Raw genomic sequence first — 16,663 nt, 5'->3', positions numbered from 1 at the left:
GGTTTTAGGGCTGAGTTGTTCAGGAAGAGAAGGGGTGTGAGGGGAGAAAAAGGACTCCTGTTCTACTCTTTGTTTTTCTGAAGCACATCACTTTCTAACAGACTTTATACATTGCTTTATTCATTAAGTTTACTGGTTGTCATTCCCCTCCTTACCCCTGCATGTCAGCTCCTTGCTGGCAGGGGTCTCTGCCCCAGCTCCACTGAGGGTACCCCAGGTTCCTGGAGGGGTACCCAGAGGTTCTCGTATATACGTGTGGAGTGAACACAGGCCTCTGGGGGAGCTCACCTTGGAGGCCTCCTTCCCACTCTGCCCACTCCCAGCCTAGGTCAGGGAACATCCAAATCACTGGGACCAGGTACAAACGATTTATTTTTCCATAAAGAGCAAAGTACAAAGAGGTGAGAGAAGGGGCTGGGCCTAGAGGAGCTGCAATGTGAGGTCCCAGGCCTGACTGAGGCCCAAGGAGGCCCTGGGGGCTGCCCCAGGATTAGACAGGCATCTGAGGCCTGGCCAGTCAGGGGCCCCCAGCCAGACGGTGCAGCAGGGGCAGGGGAGGCCAGGGGGAAGCCCAAGATCGCTGCAGGGCCGGGCGTCACACAAAGCCAGGCTTCACGGATGAGCGGCGGCAGTTGGGGCAGCTCCGGGTCCCATTGTTCTGCAGGCACCTTGTGGGGCAAAGGGCTTTGTCCACCCCAGCAAGGCCCAGCCTTCCATCCTGGGCCCCTTTCCCTCCTCTTCCTCCGCCCCTCCCCTCGGCAGCGGGGAAGGCATCCACTGCTGCTGGAAGGGAGGGGACGGTCCCCCAGCCTCCTGCTGCCCTCTCCCGCTCTGCCCCAGGTTGGGAGGGAGCCTGGCCTCTGCCACAAGCCCTGAATTTAGTGACCTTTGAATGCCCTCTCTATATTCTCTTTAGGGATGATAATAATCATAGCCACCTCATGGGGCTGCTGGAAAGATTCGGTTAGAAAATATATATGGGAACACACGTGGGACACGGAAAGCACTGTGTGTTTGCAGTTATTAAAGGAGTTATTAAAGCGCCCGGAAGGGACCCTGCCCACCCCCCTCCCCCCGACACTGCCCCCCCCCCCCCAACCTGAGGTGGAAGATATGGGAGCAGGGCAGGGCCTGGAGCCGGCTGTTCCTCTCGCCGATGGACTCCCCGCACAGGCCGCAGTACAGCTCCGTCTCCTCCACGCACTCGTGGAACCGCACGACGTGCGCGCGCAGCTCCCGCTGCAGCCCCTTGCTGCGGTAGATGCCCTCGCTCAGACAGTGCAGCTTGAGCTGACTCAGCTGGGGCCAGGCCCGCCGGGGATCCGGAGCAGGGTAAGGGGCACAAAATCAAAGTCAGTGTCAGCAAGGAGCTGTCCCGCTGCCCCTCCTTGACCAGCCCGTGGGCTGCCACTGGACCGCTGGGTGGGCAGTGCATGCGGGGTCCAGCCTCAGCCACCTCCCTGCCTTGCTGATGGCTCAAGGGAAAATGTCCTGCCCTCTCTGGGCTTTGATTCCCTTTTTGCAGAATGAAGCAGTGTGTGAGATCAGTGGTCATCTACCCTAGAACTCCCTGGGAGCTCCATGTTTTTGAAAGATTCTATTGAGCAAACCTGATGCGCTGATTCCAAAATAATTTGCTTTCCCATTTTATTCATTAATGCAGACATGGCAGCTCATCAGTGTTTTCTCCTGGATAAATCCCTGAGTGGCTGTAATCCAGCCCAAAGCAAATAGATTTGGCGTTTTAGTTAAACCAGGCACCTGATCCCAAAAAAATGCATATCACCTAGAAGACCTTACGAAGCGTTAAGCTTCTCTTTAAAGACTTGCTAAGAATTGGGGGTATGGTTTTTATATGTCCTGGAGAGGCCACATGTCTGTGAAAGGAACACAGGCTTCGGGGTTAGGACAGTTACTAGGGGTCAGAACTTCAGCACCTCTCTGAGCCTCACTTTCCTCATTTGGAACTTGGGAAGTTGATGTACCCACCGTGCAGAGACACAGTGAGTTCTGGAACTGACACGTGTAAGAACTTAGCGCAAGCCCAGCTGTCAGGGAGTGGAGGCCCCTGTTGGAGTTTTAAATGAACATCAAGAAGCAACGAGCTATGACATTCTTGACCTGCCCTCAGAAAGGCTCTCTGGGTAGAAGGGAAGTAGCCAGGGCCTGGGGATGACAGGGGCAGCTCCTAGAGGATGGTGAAGGGCCCAGGGTGTAGCAGACACTGGGCATGAGCAGGCTCAGGACGTACCACCTCCCCCAAGTTCCCAGCTCGGACCCTTGTCCCCCTGGACCCAAGAGAAGAAATCAGGTCTCACCTTGTTTCCCACTTCCTCGGCCAGGTCTTGGGCTCTCTCGATGGCGTCCAGAGCCTAGAAGGTGAGCACAGGCCAGGGCTGAAGGCAGAGTTGCCTGCCAGCAGCCTTGGATCCCAGGAAAGGAGTGGAGGGGCAGCCCCGGGAGAGCGCCGTGGGCTGGGCAGCTGCCCCATGTGCGAAGGAGCAGAAGAGATGAGGGCACATTCCCAAGCACTATAGGACAAGTTAATCTCCTGCCTCAGTTTACCCAGATATAAAGCAGGAAGAATATTCCTGCCTCACTGGGTGCTGTGAGATCATGGGGGAGATGATGGAGGTGGCCCAAGCATTCTGAATTCAAACCCCAGCTCTGGCCCTTTATCAGCTGTGGGTCCTTGGGCAAGTCACTGGCCTTCTCCAAGCCTCAGTTTCCTCATCTGGGAGCAGGTGAGGCTGATGTTAGACAGAGTGACTGAAAGAGCCCTGCCCAACTCAAGCCCCACAGATTGTTGGCTAACCTGCTGGGATGCACTGGGGGAAGCTGGGGGCTGGGGGACAGGGCCCGATCTCACCTTGTCCAGTGCCTTCCTGGCCACCCAGCATTTGGCCACACCCAGCAGCACTTGCACCTGCCCCAGGCGGTTTCCAATCTCGGTCATGATGCTCATGGCAGATTCGTACCTGGGAAAGGCCGTCTGCCGGGCCGGAGTGGGGTGGAGTGGAGTCAGGATGGGGCAGACCTCCCACACATCCCACGCCATCCCAGCAGCCTCACCTCCAGGTCCCCGCGGCTCCGATGGATGTCAGCAAAGCAGAGCAGGCAGAGCGCCTGCAGTGGCCGGTCCCCATACTGCAGTGCAATCTTCATGGACTCCTGAAAGGGAGGCCGGTCCTCAGGCCTGTGCACCTGCTCCCCTCCCCCGGGGGGCCCGTCTTCCCAGTGGGCCTCTCAGAAGGGCAGCTGGGCCTCACCAGCATCCTCAGAGCCCAGTATGCCTGACACATGGCCGAAACCTCATGCAGTGAACCACTGAGGCCTCACAGCACCCAGCAAGGGGACTACTGTCCTGTGACAGGTGGGAACTGAGGCTCAGAGAGATCTGACTTGATCAGGGACACCCGGCTAATCAATGGCATGGCTGGGATTTGAACCCTGGTCAGTGGAACTCCAGAGATTGACTGTCTTTCTGCTCCACTCATAAAAATGCCCCATGGAGTTGGGAAGGGGGACAGCAGAGGGAAGTCCCCACCTGTCTGGGGAGGATGGACTGGAAGGGAGTAGGTTTGGGGTGAGGGGCAGAGTGGAGAAACAAATGCATCCTTCAGGGGCTCAGCTATAGGGAGGCTGGGCCGGGGGCAATGCTTAGAGGCCCCAGTGGGCTGATTTGGACAAATGGGGCCCAGCCACCTTGGGCCCCAGACCCCTGCCCACACCACGCCCCCTCCCGCTGCCCCCTTCTCTGCTGCCCCACCTCACAACACTCCATGGCACTGCCCAGGTGGCCCAGCAGGCGATACGCCACTGCCATGTGGTACTGGCTCATGGCCCGGTACTTGAGGCTCCAGCCTTTGCCGTAGTCGCTGACAAGCTCTGCGGCTTTGCAGGGGAAGAACAGGGCCTTCTCGAAGTCCTGCAGGGACACGGGGCAGGGTGGGGTGGGAGGGGCACACAGAATCAAGGGCTCCAGGGCTCGGCTTCCCCTGAAGTCAGGGGACCCACAGGCACTTAGGAGATGTTCAATAAATATTTGTTGAGTGAATGAATGAAAAGGTAAGAGAATACAGCTGGCTTCTCTTCTCACCCAGTCCCAACTGGGTCCCTCAGCTGCAGAGACACACGGGGAGGGGAGGACATTGGAGCACCCCCCACCTCCCCTGCCTGACCAGGGTTTGCCCCTAGCACCAGGACCATCAGCTACAAAGAACATGGGGACGGATTCATTGAGGCTACGAAATCCTTCTCTCCTACTTCCATCCTCGTCAAACCTCCAAAATGCCTTTTTCTACCTGCCTCTTTTCCACTGATGATCTCACCTCTTTCTCCATTGGAAAAAACGGAAGAAAATCAGGAAAGAGCCCTGTCACTGTCCCTCCACCAGCTACCGCCCACACTCTCTGCCTTCCCTCCTGTCACTGCGGAGGAGGTGGCTGCTCCTACCAAATGCCAGCCCCTCCACGTGGGCCCCTACCCCCACCCCCTGCTTGTCTGTGCATCATATAATTCTCTCTCTACTCAGTCATTCCCATCACTGTGCAAACAGGTTCTGGCACTTCTGCCCCATTAAAAAAATAAATACAAACCAAACCAGTGTAAATAAACCCATCTCCACCAAAACAAACAAACAAAAAAAACAACAAAACGGGGGGAGGGGCTCATTCTCCCTTCAGCCACAGTCCCATTTCACTGTTTTTTGTTTGTTTGTTTGTTCTCATAACATTTTTATTTATGAAAGTTAAAATATAGTAACAATTGAGTACCTTTTTTTTTTTCTTTTTTTTTTTGCTATACAGATCTTCCAATGAGAATCATGGAATTCTTTTTTGGAGGATGTAACATTTAATTAAATTGGGTTTCAAAGTTAGTTTTCCCTATTATCAAATTCATTGCAAATAATCATCTGTAGAAATCATGTTTAGCTCATGGGCTGTGCAAAAACGGGGTGGGTTGGATTTCACTCATGGGTTGTAGTTTGCTGACCCTGACTAGAGGATAAAAATTCTGGGAGATCCAATAATGGCAGAAAGAGGAAGTGCACAGAGATAAAATCAAAGATGATCCCAGAGCATTTTTTAAGACATGAAGTTCTGAAAGGTATCCTTGGCTTGGATGTTAAACCATTCTTCTGTACAGCTAACTGTGTGCCTTAGTTCTAATGGGGAAGACACTACTTATGCAAATTGCTTAGAAAAACTGGAGGTGCAGGGGTCCTCAGACGGCCAGTAACTGCCCCAACAAGACAGCTGAAGGAACTTCTCCCCTCGCTGGTGAATTTCCCACTCCGTTCCCCCCGGCGCAGATGCCACCCCCCCCCCCCACCTGTGCTTACTGATCTTCATACAAGCTCACCAGCCCCAGCCCCAGCCAATCCCTAAATACGGATGGGAGGGAAAGAAGAAGGGGTAGAAAGGAGGCCCCTTACCAAAGTTCATCATCCCTTCCTCCTTGCTAATGTCCCTCTTCTCTGCCTGCTGAGCAAACTGATTTTATAGTAAACCCATTTGGTCTTACACTCAATAGCATCTCAGAATTAATGTGACCCAAAGAGAACTCTTGATACTCCCAAGAAAAACCTGTTCCTTATGGACTTTTAAATTTAAATCCATGTAAATGTTTTATAGATCCATAAAACAAAATAAAATGTTAAAAATGCAATACCTAAAAATGGAAAATGGAAACAAATGACCCTAACTGTATATCATGTTAATATAAACACAGAGAAAATAATGATTTCAAGTGACTTTAGAATACAGTACTTGGATGGTGCATCAGTATGGGGATATAAGGATGAAAAGAACTGCAAATAAATCTTTAAAAGACTCAAAACTTCAGTCCATTTTATTATTTTTTTAAGATTAATATTGTTTTGTCTCTTGAAACTACTGTAAGTACTTTGTAGGATAAAGCAAATATTTAATATGTTGTCAGAAACCAAGAGAACCAAAGAAAAGAGAATCGAGTTTAAAATAAATTAAGGAAAATCCTGCCACGTTAACCTTGAATTGGGAATATCAGTATCAACTTAATTTGTTATTCTAGCAACTGAAACAATTTAGGAGCAAAGACAACTCAGTAGCAATGAGTACCCCTAGAGCCCACATCTTGGTCTCTAAATACCGTTTCCTACTAAAAAGTACCTGGACTCCTTGGAGAAATGGCTGAGTCCAGGCTGAGTCCAGGGAATATACTGAATGAGCCTGGGACAGCTTACTTTGCCAGAAAACAAGGAAGCTTCCAAAGACTAAATGGAGTCTTGTCAAAAGGACACAAGAGCCATAGTGAAGGGACTCTGTGCCAGTTTGAATGTATTATGTCCCCCAAAATGCCATTATCTTTGACGCAGTCTTGTGTGGGCAGACATATTAGTGTTGATTAGATTGTAAGTCTTTGATTGGATGTTTCCATGGAGATTCGACCCACCCAATTATAGGTGATAACTCTGATTAGATAATTTCCATGGAGGTGTGGCCCCACCAATTCAGCGTGGGCCTTGATTAGTTTACTAGAGAACTATATAAGCTCAGACAGAAGGAGTGAGCTTGCTACAGCCAAGAAGGACACATTGAAGAATGCACAGTAGCTGAGACAGACAATTTGAAGACAGCCATTGGAAACTGATGCAGACATTTTGGAGAACACCATTTTGAAACGCAACCTCGGAGCAAGCAGATGCCAGACATGTGCCTTCCCAGCTAACAGAGGTTTCCAGATGCCATTGGCCATCCTCCAGTGATGGTACCCGATTGTCGATGTGTTACTTTGGATACTTTATAGCCTTAAGACTGTAACTATGTAACCAAATAAACCCCCTTTTATAAAAGCCAATCCATTTCTGGTGTTTTGCATTCTGGCAGCATTAGCAAACCAGAACAGACTCCCATTAGCTAATGTTAGGACAAACATAAGCATTAAAAAGAATGATGATGGCAAATGATTGAAGAACACCAAATATTAAAAATCCATGATTTCATACAATACTCCAAAAAGAGACAGCAAAACAAACAATTGTGAACACTGGAGATAGCTATTACCAACTCCTTATGGTGAAAACTGGTAATTAAAGGAATGGAAAAAAGCATTTATTCAGCTTTTCCTTTAAGAACTGTATTTCAGAGTAACCAGTCACCCTAATCCATGAGGGAAAGCTCCTCCTTAGAGGAAAATCCTGGCTAATAGATGGAGAAGGAATGACAGAACTTGGAAGTCTATATTTCATTAATGTTGAAACAAAATAATTGATTTGAGGAATGAACACCAATGGATGCTAAAACCATGAGGGACAAAGTAGCCTTAGGGTGCCAAAGCGAGATCACACAAGTTTCCCTGCTGGTCATGAACTGAAAGAGGCAAACTTTAAAATGGAGGGATCCCTCCCCAATACGTGGGACATGACTCCCAGGGGTGTAAATCTCCCTGGCAACATAAGACATGACTCCTGGGGATGAGCCTGGACCCAGCATTGTGGGATTGAGAAAGTCTTCTTGACTAAAAGGGGGAAGAAAAATGAGACAAAAAAAGTTTTAGTGGCTGAGAGATTTCAAATGGAGTCGAGAGGCCATTCTGGAGGGTATTCTTATGTTCTGTAAGAGATCCCTTTGTAGTTTTTAGTGTATTGGAATAGCTAGAAGGAAATACCTGAAACTGTTGAACTACAACCCAGTAGACTTGATTCATGAAGATGATTGTATAACTATATAGCTTACAGAGTGTGACCGTGTGATTGTGAAAACATTGTGGCTCACACGCCCTTTAGAAAAATGGGGACAAAAAGTAAATGAATAAAAGGGTGGTATGGGGGTATGGGATGTTTGGGGTGTTCTTTTTTACTTTTATTTTTATTTTGATTCTTTATTTTTATTTTTGGAGCAATGAAAATGTTCAAAAATTGTTTGTGGCAATGAATACACGATGATACCATGAACAACTGATTGTATACTTTGGATGATTTTATGGTATATGAACATATCTCAACAAAATTGCATTTAAAAAATGGAGGGATCAGGTTGTCACCCCTGAAATTTCCTGTGCATTTAAAAAATGGAGGGATCAGGTTGTCACCCCTGAATTTTCCTGATATGATGCAATATAAAGTAGAGGGAATCATCTATATAGTATTCTTACCAAAAAAATGTAACCTAAATCTTACCAGGCCATTATCTAATTTCCAGTTCATAGGCAGGAGAGAAAGGAAGGAGTTACTTGACTTCTTGAGGAAGCAATGCAACAATGAGATAGGCCATTTTACAGAGCAATTAATGTGGTTTCTTCAATAAATCACAGAAAATAAAGAAGAGGGTAGAACTTTTCTATTAAAGGAGACCTAAGAGACATAGCCATTACAACATGTGGTTGTTATTTGGGTCCCAATACAAATAAGCTGAGAGTAAAGGCATATTTCAGGGTAAGTAGAGACATTTGAATATGGATGAGGTATTAGATGCTATTCAGAGATTATTATTAACTTCAGTGTGAGTGATAATAGTATTGTGGTTATGTAAAAAAATGTCCTTATGTAAGAAAATACCCTTGTTTTTTTAAAGATGCACACTGAACTATTTAGGGGTGAAATATCACAATGTCTATTATTATAATGCTTCAATTGAAAATGATAAATACGGCAAAATATTAGTAATTGTTAAATCTAAGTGATGTGTATAGGAGGATTCACTGTATTAATTTCTCCACTTCACTGTACGGTTAAATTTTTTCACAATAAAAAAATTAAAAACCAAAACCCAAAGCCCTTATTCTTCTTCAATCCTATCTCATCTCATTGAATAGCTCCCCCATGCATCTAGCAGTTGAAAAAAAAATCCTAGACGCTGTCCTACATGGCGCTCATATCCCGAAGCCCACCTCTCATCCATCAGCATTTAGGAGCTCATTTATCTTTAACCCAAGTTTATTAAGCATCTACTGTGTGCCAACCTTTAAAACTCCTGTGGATAAATTTATAGCTCTAAATGCATACATTAAAAAGGAAGAAAGCTAAAATCAAAGAACTAATGGAACAACTGAAGAAGCTAGAGAATGATCAGCAAAACAATCCTAAAGCAAGTAGAAAAAAGGCAATAAGGATTAAATCAGAAATACATGATATGGAGAATAAAAAAATACTAGGGAAAATAAATAAATCCAAAAGTTGGTTCTTTGAGAAGATCCACAAGATTGACAAACCCTTAGCTAGACTGACAAAGTTAAGAAGACAGAAAACCCAAATAAACAAAATCATAAACGAGAGGGAGGACATTACTGTCGATCCCAAAGAAATTTTAAAAAATCATAAGAGGATACTATGAACAACTGTACACCAACAAATTAGACAATATAGAGGAAATGGATAATTTCCTGGAAACACATGAACAACTTAGACTGACCAGAGAAGAAATAGAAGACCTCAACAAACCAATCACAAATAAAGAGAGTCAATCAGTCATCAAAAAGCTTCCTACAAATAAAAGCCCAGGGCCAGATGGCTTTACAGGGGAAGTCTACCAAACTTTCCAAAAAGAACTGACACCACGAACAGCCTAGACTGACCGAAGAAGAAACAGAAGACCTCAACAAACCAATCACAAGTAAAGAGATCCAATCAGTCATCAAAATCTTCCTACAAATAAATGCCCAGGGCCAGAAGCCTTCACAGGGGAATTTTACCAAACTTTCCAAAAACAACTGACACAATTCCTGCTCAAACTCTTTCAAAAAATTGAAGAAAATGGAATACTACCTAACTCATTTTATGAAGCTAACATCACTCTAAAATCAAAACCAGATAAAGATGCTACAAGAAAGGAAAACTATAGGCCAATCTCCCTAATCAATATAGATGCAAAAATTCTCAACAAAGTATTTGCAAATCAAACCCAAAGGCACATTAAAAAAATCATACATGACGACCAAGTGGGGTTTATCCTTGGCATACAAGGGTGGTTCAACATAAGAAAGTCAATCAATGTAATACAACACATTAACAAATCCAAAGGGAAAAACCAAATGATCACCTCAATAGATGCTGAAAAAGCCTTCAGCAAAATTCAGCATCTTTTTTTGATAAAATCACTTCAAAAGGTAGGAATTGAAGGAAATTTCCTCAATATGATAAAGGGCATATATGAAAAACCCACAGCCAGCATAGCACTCAATGGTGAGAGACTGAAAGCCTTCCCTCTAAAATCAGGAACGAGATAAGGATGCCCGCTGTCACCACTATTATTCCCCAGCATTGTAATAGAAGTTCTAGCCACAGCAATCCAGCAAGACAAAGAAATAAAAGGTATCAGATTGGAGAGGAAGAACTAAAACTGTCCTTATTTGCAGATGATATTATCGTATATTTGTAAAATCTTGAGAAATTGATGACACAGCTACTTGAGCTAATAAACAAATTCAGCAAAGTGGCAGGGTACAAGATTAATGCACAAAAGTCAGCAATGTTCCTATACACTAGAAATGACCCAAATAAAGAGACAGTCAAGAAAAAAATACCATTCACAATAGCAACTAAAAAAATCAACTACCTAGGAGTAAACTTAAGTAAAGATATAAAAGACCTTTACACAGAAAATAACACAACTTTACTAAAAGTAATAAAAGGGGACCTAAAGAGATGGAAAGATATTCCATGTTTGTGGATAGGAAGGCTAAACATTGTTAAGATGTCAGTCCTACCCAAACTGAGCTACAGATTCAATGCAATCCCAATCAAAATACCAACAACGTACTTTGCAGACTTGGAAAAGCTAGTTATCAAATTTATTTGGAAGGCAAAGGGGACCTGAATTACTAAAAACCTTCTAAAAGAGAAAAATGAAGTGGGAGGACTTATACTTCCTGACTTTGAAGCCTACTGTAAAGCCACAGTAGTCAAAATAGTATAGTACTGGCACAAAGACATACTGATCAATGGAATTGAATTGAGAGTTTGGAAATAGACCCCCAGATCTATGGTCAACTGAGTTTTTGATAAGGCCCTCAAATCCACTGAACTGAGACAGAACAGTCTCTTCAACAAATGGGACAGGGAGAACTGGATATCCATATCCAAAAGAATGAAAGAGGACTCCTACCCCACACCCTATACGAACATTAACTCAAAGTGGATAATCAAAGACCTCAATATAAGAGACAGTACCATAAATCTCCTAGAAGATAATGTTGGGAAACATATTCAAGACCAAGTATTAGAAGGTCACTTCTTAGACCTTACACCCAAAGTACAAGCAATGAAAGAAAAAAAATAGATAAATGGGAGCTCCTCAAAATCAAAAGCTTCTTTAACCCCAAAGGAATTTGTCAACAAGGTGAGGAGGCAGCCAAGGCAATGGGAGAAAATATTTGGCAACCATGTATCTGATAAGAGATTGATACCTTGCATATTTAAAGAAACCCTACAACTCAACACAATACAGCCCAATGATAAAATGGGCAAAAGATATGAAAAGACATTTCTCTGAAGAGGAAATACAAATGGCTAAAAAACACATGAAAAAAATATTCATATTCACTATTAGGGAAATGCAAATCAAGACCATAATGAGATATCATCTCTCACCAATAAGAATGGCTGCCATTAAACAAACATAAGACTACAAATGTTGGAGAGGATGTGGAGAAATTGCAACTCATTCGTTGCTGGTGGGACAGCTGCTGTGGGAGACAGTTTGGTGGTTCCTCAGAAAATTAGATATTGAGTTACCCTATGATACAGCAATTTCACTTCTCGGTATATACCCAGATCTGAAAGCAGTGTCATGAACAGACATTTGCACACTGATGTTCATAGTGGCATTGTTCACAATTGCCTAGAGATGGAAACAATCCAGGTGTCCTTCAACAGATGAGTGGATAAACAAAATGGGGTACATACATATGGTGGAATACTATGCAGCAGTAAGAAGGAACGAGGTCTTGAAAAATATGACATGTGTCAACATGGATGAACCCTGAAGACATAATGCTGAGTGAAACGAGCCAGACACAAAAGGAGAGATATTGTATGTTACCACTAATGTGGACTCCATGAACAATGTAAAATAAGTGTCTTACAATGCTGAATATAGGGAATCTAGAGATAGACAGGAGCTAGTGAAGGGGGAATGATAATCTAGTATGTACAGACATGATAATGAGGGTAAACTTAATGGTATGGGAATGGTCAGGTGTGATTATGGTTTGTTAATGGGATTATAAGTATCAGTGACACATTGAAGGTGAGCATGTTCAAAAGTGGTTGTTTAAAGGCATGTAACCCGCAGAGTAGCACTACAGATATAAATAAGTGTTAGTATGATATAAGGTATGACACTGAGTGTCATACAGAGTGGTATATGGAAAAACTACCCATTATACATTATAGACTATATTTAATAGGAATGTCTTACCAGCACTACACTAATACTAGGGATGAATAATTAGTGGCTGATAAGAGCTCTGGATGTTTTATGTTATGATAATTGTTTAAAATTGAGAGTGATGAGGATTGTACAACTAAGTGAAGATAATGTGAGAAACTGATCATTTATCTTGGGACAGAATATATGTTAGGTGGAATTAGGAACCCCCTACTTAATAAATCAGGCCCTCAATCTTGAGGCTTGCTCTTGTGAAACTTAGGGCTGTAAATGGGAAGCTAAACCTTCCTATAATTATGCCCAAGAGGAACCTCCAGAGAACCTCTTTTGTTGCTCAGATGTGGCTTTTCTTTCTCTAAGCCCAACTCGGCAAATAAATTCATTAACCTTCCCCCCTCACCACATGGGACATGACTCCCAGGGGAATGAATCTCCTTGGAGACATGGGATATGACTGACAGGAATAAGCCTGACCCTGGCATCAAGGGATTGAAAATGCCTACTTGACCACAAGGGGGAAAAGAAAGGTAACAAAACAAAGTTATAGTGGCTAAGAGAGATCAAATAAAGTGGAGAGGCTATCTTGGAGGTTTTTCTTATGCAAGCTCCAGTTAGACATCCCAAATGGTCACAGCGTGCCATGCCCTAACCAACAGTAGTCCTGAAATACCTAGGTCCCTACCTGAGATTCTATAAAAGATTCACTCACTAAGTTTTCTCTCTCAGAAACTTAAATCCACCAGTGTTCCTATGCCAGACAAGTCCTAAAACCCAGAGGCAACAGTCTCTTCAAGAACAACAATCAGATGCAGCCCCCTTCCCCATAATATCAACACCCCCTTTCAATATCAAGAAGTTATGGTGGTCACTGTCTAGACACCCCTGAAGATTGAGAAAGTGATTAAACTAGAGGAAGGGGTAGCAACAGACAAGTTAGGATTTAACAAAGGATTACGAATAATGATTATATATATATATATATATTAGATGCTAGGGTATTAGAATAGTTAGAAGGAAGTAACTGAAATGGTGGAACAGTAACCTATAACATTCTTTGAAATTTGCTCTATAGCTACTCATTGAATTGTGCTTTGAAAGTTATTACCTTTCTGTATATACCCTGTATTTCACAATATGGAAAGAACTGAAGCTATGGAAATGTAACCCATTACATTTTTTGAAATTACCTATATAACTGCTTGTTGAGCTGTACATCAAAAGTCAACACTTTTCTGTATGTATATTTTACAATAATGGAAATAACTGAAGTTGTGGAACTGTAACCCATGACATTTTTTGAAATTACCCATATAACTGCTTGTTGAGCTATACTTTGAAAGTTAACACCTTAATGTATGTGTTATATTTTACAGTAATGGAAATAACTGAAATTGTAGAATTGTAACCCATAACATTCTTCGAAACTTGCTCTCTAACTACTTGTTAAATTGCACTTTGAAAGTTATCACTGTTATGTATATATGTTAAAGTTCACAATTTTAAAAAATGCATAAAACCAAAAAAAAAAACCACAAACCCCTGTGGGGTGCAGCCTGGCCAGGATGCCCAAGGGGAAGGGGAACCAATACTCATGATCAGAAACCTGCAGTCACTGACCCTGTCAGTCAGTCTGTTCACAAGCCACCGCCCCCCTTACCTCTCTGACCTCATGGCCTCCTCTGCCGCTCAAACTCTGCTCCACCGTGCTGGCTGCTTGAGCCTTCCTGCAACAGGCCCAGCTCTCCCCAGGGCCTTTGCTCTAGCTGCTCCCTCTTTTTTGCTGAGATTTCTGCCTGGCTCACCCCCTCATCTCCTTTGAGTCATCCAACATCATCCCAGGGAGGCCTTGCGACCACCCTATTTGAAATTGCAATGTCCCCAACTCCAGCACTTCCCATCCCCCTTTCTCTGCTTTACTTTCTCCTAAGCACTTTCTAACATGCTGTATGACTTACTGATTGGTTGGGTTGATTGTGTCTCCCCCAAGCAGAATACAAACTTCTTGAGGACAGGGACTTCGTTGTGTTTTTCACTATTGCAACCCCAGGCCAACAGGGGTGCAACATGCTCAAGAAATACAAGATGAATGGATCCTTACAACCCACTTGTAAGGTAGCTTCTAATCTTGCTCATTTTATAGAACACCTACCAAGGTTCAGAGAGGAGAGGCGACTTGCCCAAGATCACACAGCAAACGTGCCAGTGCAGGTCCACAGCTGGACCTCACACGGGAGCCTTCCATTCCCCCAGGAAAGGAAATCAGACAGATAGAGGTTTGAATCCTGGCTCTGTCCCTTCCTGGCTGGGTCTTTGCCTTCCTAGGTAAGTCTTTTCCCTGAGTCTTACACTCCTCAGCCCTACCTAAGAGGACTGAATGAGGTAGTGTAACCATCAGTGCGGCTAGTAGGGGCTGCCAGGGTACCCCCAGGACTCCTTCACCCACTCCCTGGGGCCCCAGCCCACCTTGACCTGGGCGTAGAAGCTGCCCAGGCTGCAGCAGACACGGCACTCGAGCATGGTGTCGTCGTTGTTGTGGGCATAGCGCAGGGCCTTCTCGAAGCTCTCCAGTGCCTTCTGGAAGAGGCTGAGGCCCAGGAAGGCATTACCCATGCTCAGGCTGACCTGGCCTCCGAGCTGGGCACTCGCCCTGGTGCCTGGGAGGCCGAGGCAGGTCTTGCAGTAGGAGATGGTCTTGTGAAACTCGCACAGCTTCTCGTTGCTGCGCGCCAGGTTCAGGTAGCTCTCCAGGAGGAAGTCAGCATCCTCCAACTCCCGCGCAGTGTCGATCTGCACCACGGCAAACTGCCCACCCAGGATGGTGGGCAGGAGGTGGTCAGCCTGGATCCTGAGTCTGGGACCCGACCAGACTAGAATCTCTACCCTCAGGCTCAGCCCTGGAGACTCCACCCTCAGACCCAGCCCTGGAACCTCCACCCTCAGACCCAGCCCTGGAGCCTCCACCCTCAGACCCAGCCCTGGAACCTCCATCCCCACCCCAGGCTCAGACACAGAACCCCGAACAGGAAGGCTGAAACCTAGACCCTGAAACCTAGATCCTGAAACCTCCATCTCCAGTGTCTCAAACACTCGAGCTCAAGACCAAAGGCCCAGAAGCTCAGACCCAGCATCTGACAGCCAGGGCCTTCCTTAGAGTGGGGTTCAGGGCCTCAGGGAGGCAGGAGAGCCTGAGGAGCCTGCAAGGTGGGCTGGGATGGCTGGGAGAACTCCAGCCCGGAATTGCCCCTCCCGCGCCAGCCCGGCCGCCGGTCCCACCTTCAGCATCTCCTTGTAGCGACCCATCTCCGAGTGGGCCGTGACCAGGCAGCCCAGCACGCGGAAGCGCCCCACGAGGTCCGAGCTCTTCTCCAGCACCTTCATCCACACCTGCAGCGCCTTCTCCGTCTGGTTGGACTGGTACAGCTGGAGGCCCTTCTCAATCTGCTGCTTCGTCTGGTCCTGCCCCATCCTCCCCGAGCCCTGCGCCCCACAAGCAAGAGACCCTGGTGGCTCTAAGCCTCTAGGCATTCATGGCCCAGGACCCACTGTGCCAGCTGCCCACTGAGCCCCAGGAGGGAAAGCAGCGTCGGGGAGGAGCCCAAGCAGGGCCTGGATGGAGAGCGGGCGCCACTTTGGGAACAAAGCTGGTTCGGCCCCTGGCTGCAGCTGTCCCTGCCAGTTGGGGCCACGTGGCCACAGAGGAATGTCAGCCGCAAGGTCAGGCGGGCCTCTGCCACGCCCACCCCCAGGCTGGCTTCCCCAGGGATACAGGCACCCCGCCTCCTGGGCACCCCTGTGGGTGTCTCCTCGACACCTGACACTGGCCCTGATGGCTCTGGCAGGGTGGCTTTCCCTGCAGTCCCTCCAGGGGCTGGGCAGTCCCTAGGTCTGGAGGGGCTGATGCTGGGAGGACATGGGGGATGAGGTGGGGCACACAGGCATCGGGGAGACTGGGGCCAGCGTGCAGCCCGCTTTGCCCTGCCACACCTTCCCCTGACCTGGACCCTCCCCGGGGAGCTGGCTTTGTTCCTGTGATTCCCCGGGCCCCACAGTCACAAGCCTTCTGCACCATTCCCAGCATCTTGCCCTTGGGAGGACTGGGGAAAGGCCTCCTGCTGGTGCCAGAGGCCTGGGGGCTGGCCCGGTCTGCTTCTACCGCACAGAATGATCCTGGCCAAGACATTCACCTTTCTGAGCCTTGGTTTCCTTGTCTGTAAAATGAGGATGATAATAGGATAATCGTTGTACCCTAGGTCATGTGGTGTGGTGGTTAAACATCAGGGACCCTGGAGCCAGGC

General features: G+C 46.3%; 1 protein-coding gene across 1 annotated transcript; it reads right to left on the bottom strand.

The window, feature by feature from the left end:
* Positions 1-354: 354 nt before the first annotated feature.
* On the bottom strand, positions 355-16,337 carry RAPSN (receptor associated protein of the synapse). Its single transcript, XM_037839001.1, has 8 exons — positions 15,642-16,337; positions 14,832-15,170; positions 3,770-3,928; positions 3,073-3,171; positions 2,870-2,992; positions 2,319-2,372; positions 1,100-1,299; positions 355-668 (listed from the first exon to the last, which is right to left on the bottom strand). Exons 1-8 carry the CDS (start codon positions 15,891-15,893, stop codon positions 596-598), a joined length of 1,299 nt encoding a protein of 432 aa, XP_037694929.1. The 5' UTR covers positions 15,894-16,337; the 3' UTR covers positions 355-595.
* Positions 16,338-16,663: the final 326 nt, after the last annotated feature.

The sequence above is a fragment of the Choloepus didactylus genome, chromosome 6, assembly GCF_015220235.1.
Source record: "Choloepus didactylus isolate mChoDid1 chromosome 6, mChoDid1.pri, whole genome shotgun sequence".
NCBI classification, from domain to species: Eukaryota; Metazoa; Chordata; class Mammalia; order Pilosa; family Megalonychidae; genus Choloepus; species Choloepus didactylus.
The sequence above is the reverse complement of the archived record's forward strand: the minus strand, read 5'-3'. Positions and strand labels throughout refer to the sequence as shown.

What these genes read in the sequence shown, in the direction of transcription:
- RAPSN (XM_037839001.1), bottom strand. Translation starts at nt 15,893, where the DNA reads ATGCCTAGAGGCTTAGAGCCACCAGGGTCTCTTGCTTGTGGGGCGCAG. An exon ending in GCTTCTACGCCCAGGTCAAG is followed by an intron (nt 3,929 to 14,831) that starts GTGGGCTGGGGC and finishes GTGTCCCTGCAG; the next exon opens with GACTTCGAGAAGGCCCTGTT. An exon ending in TCCCATATCTTCCACCTCAG is followed by an intron (nt 669 to 1,099) that starts GTTGGGGGGGGG and finishes TTGCCCCACAAG; the next exon opens with GTGCCTGCAGAACAATGGGA.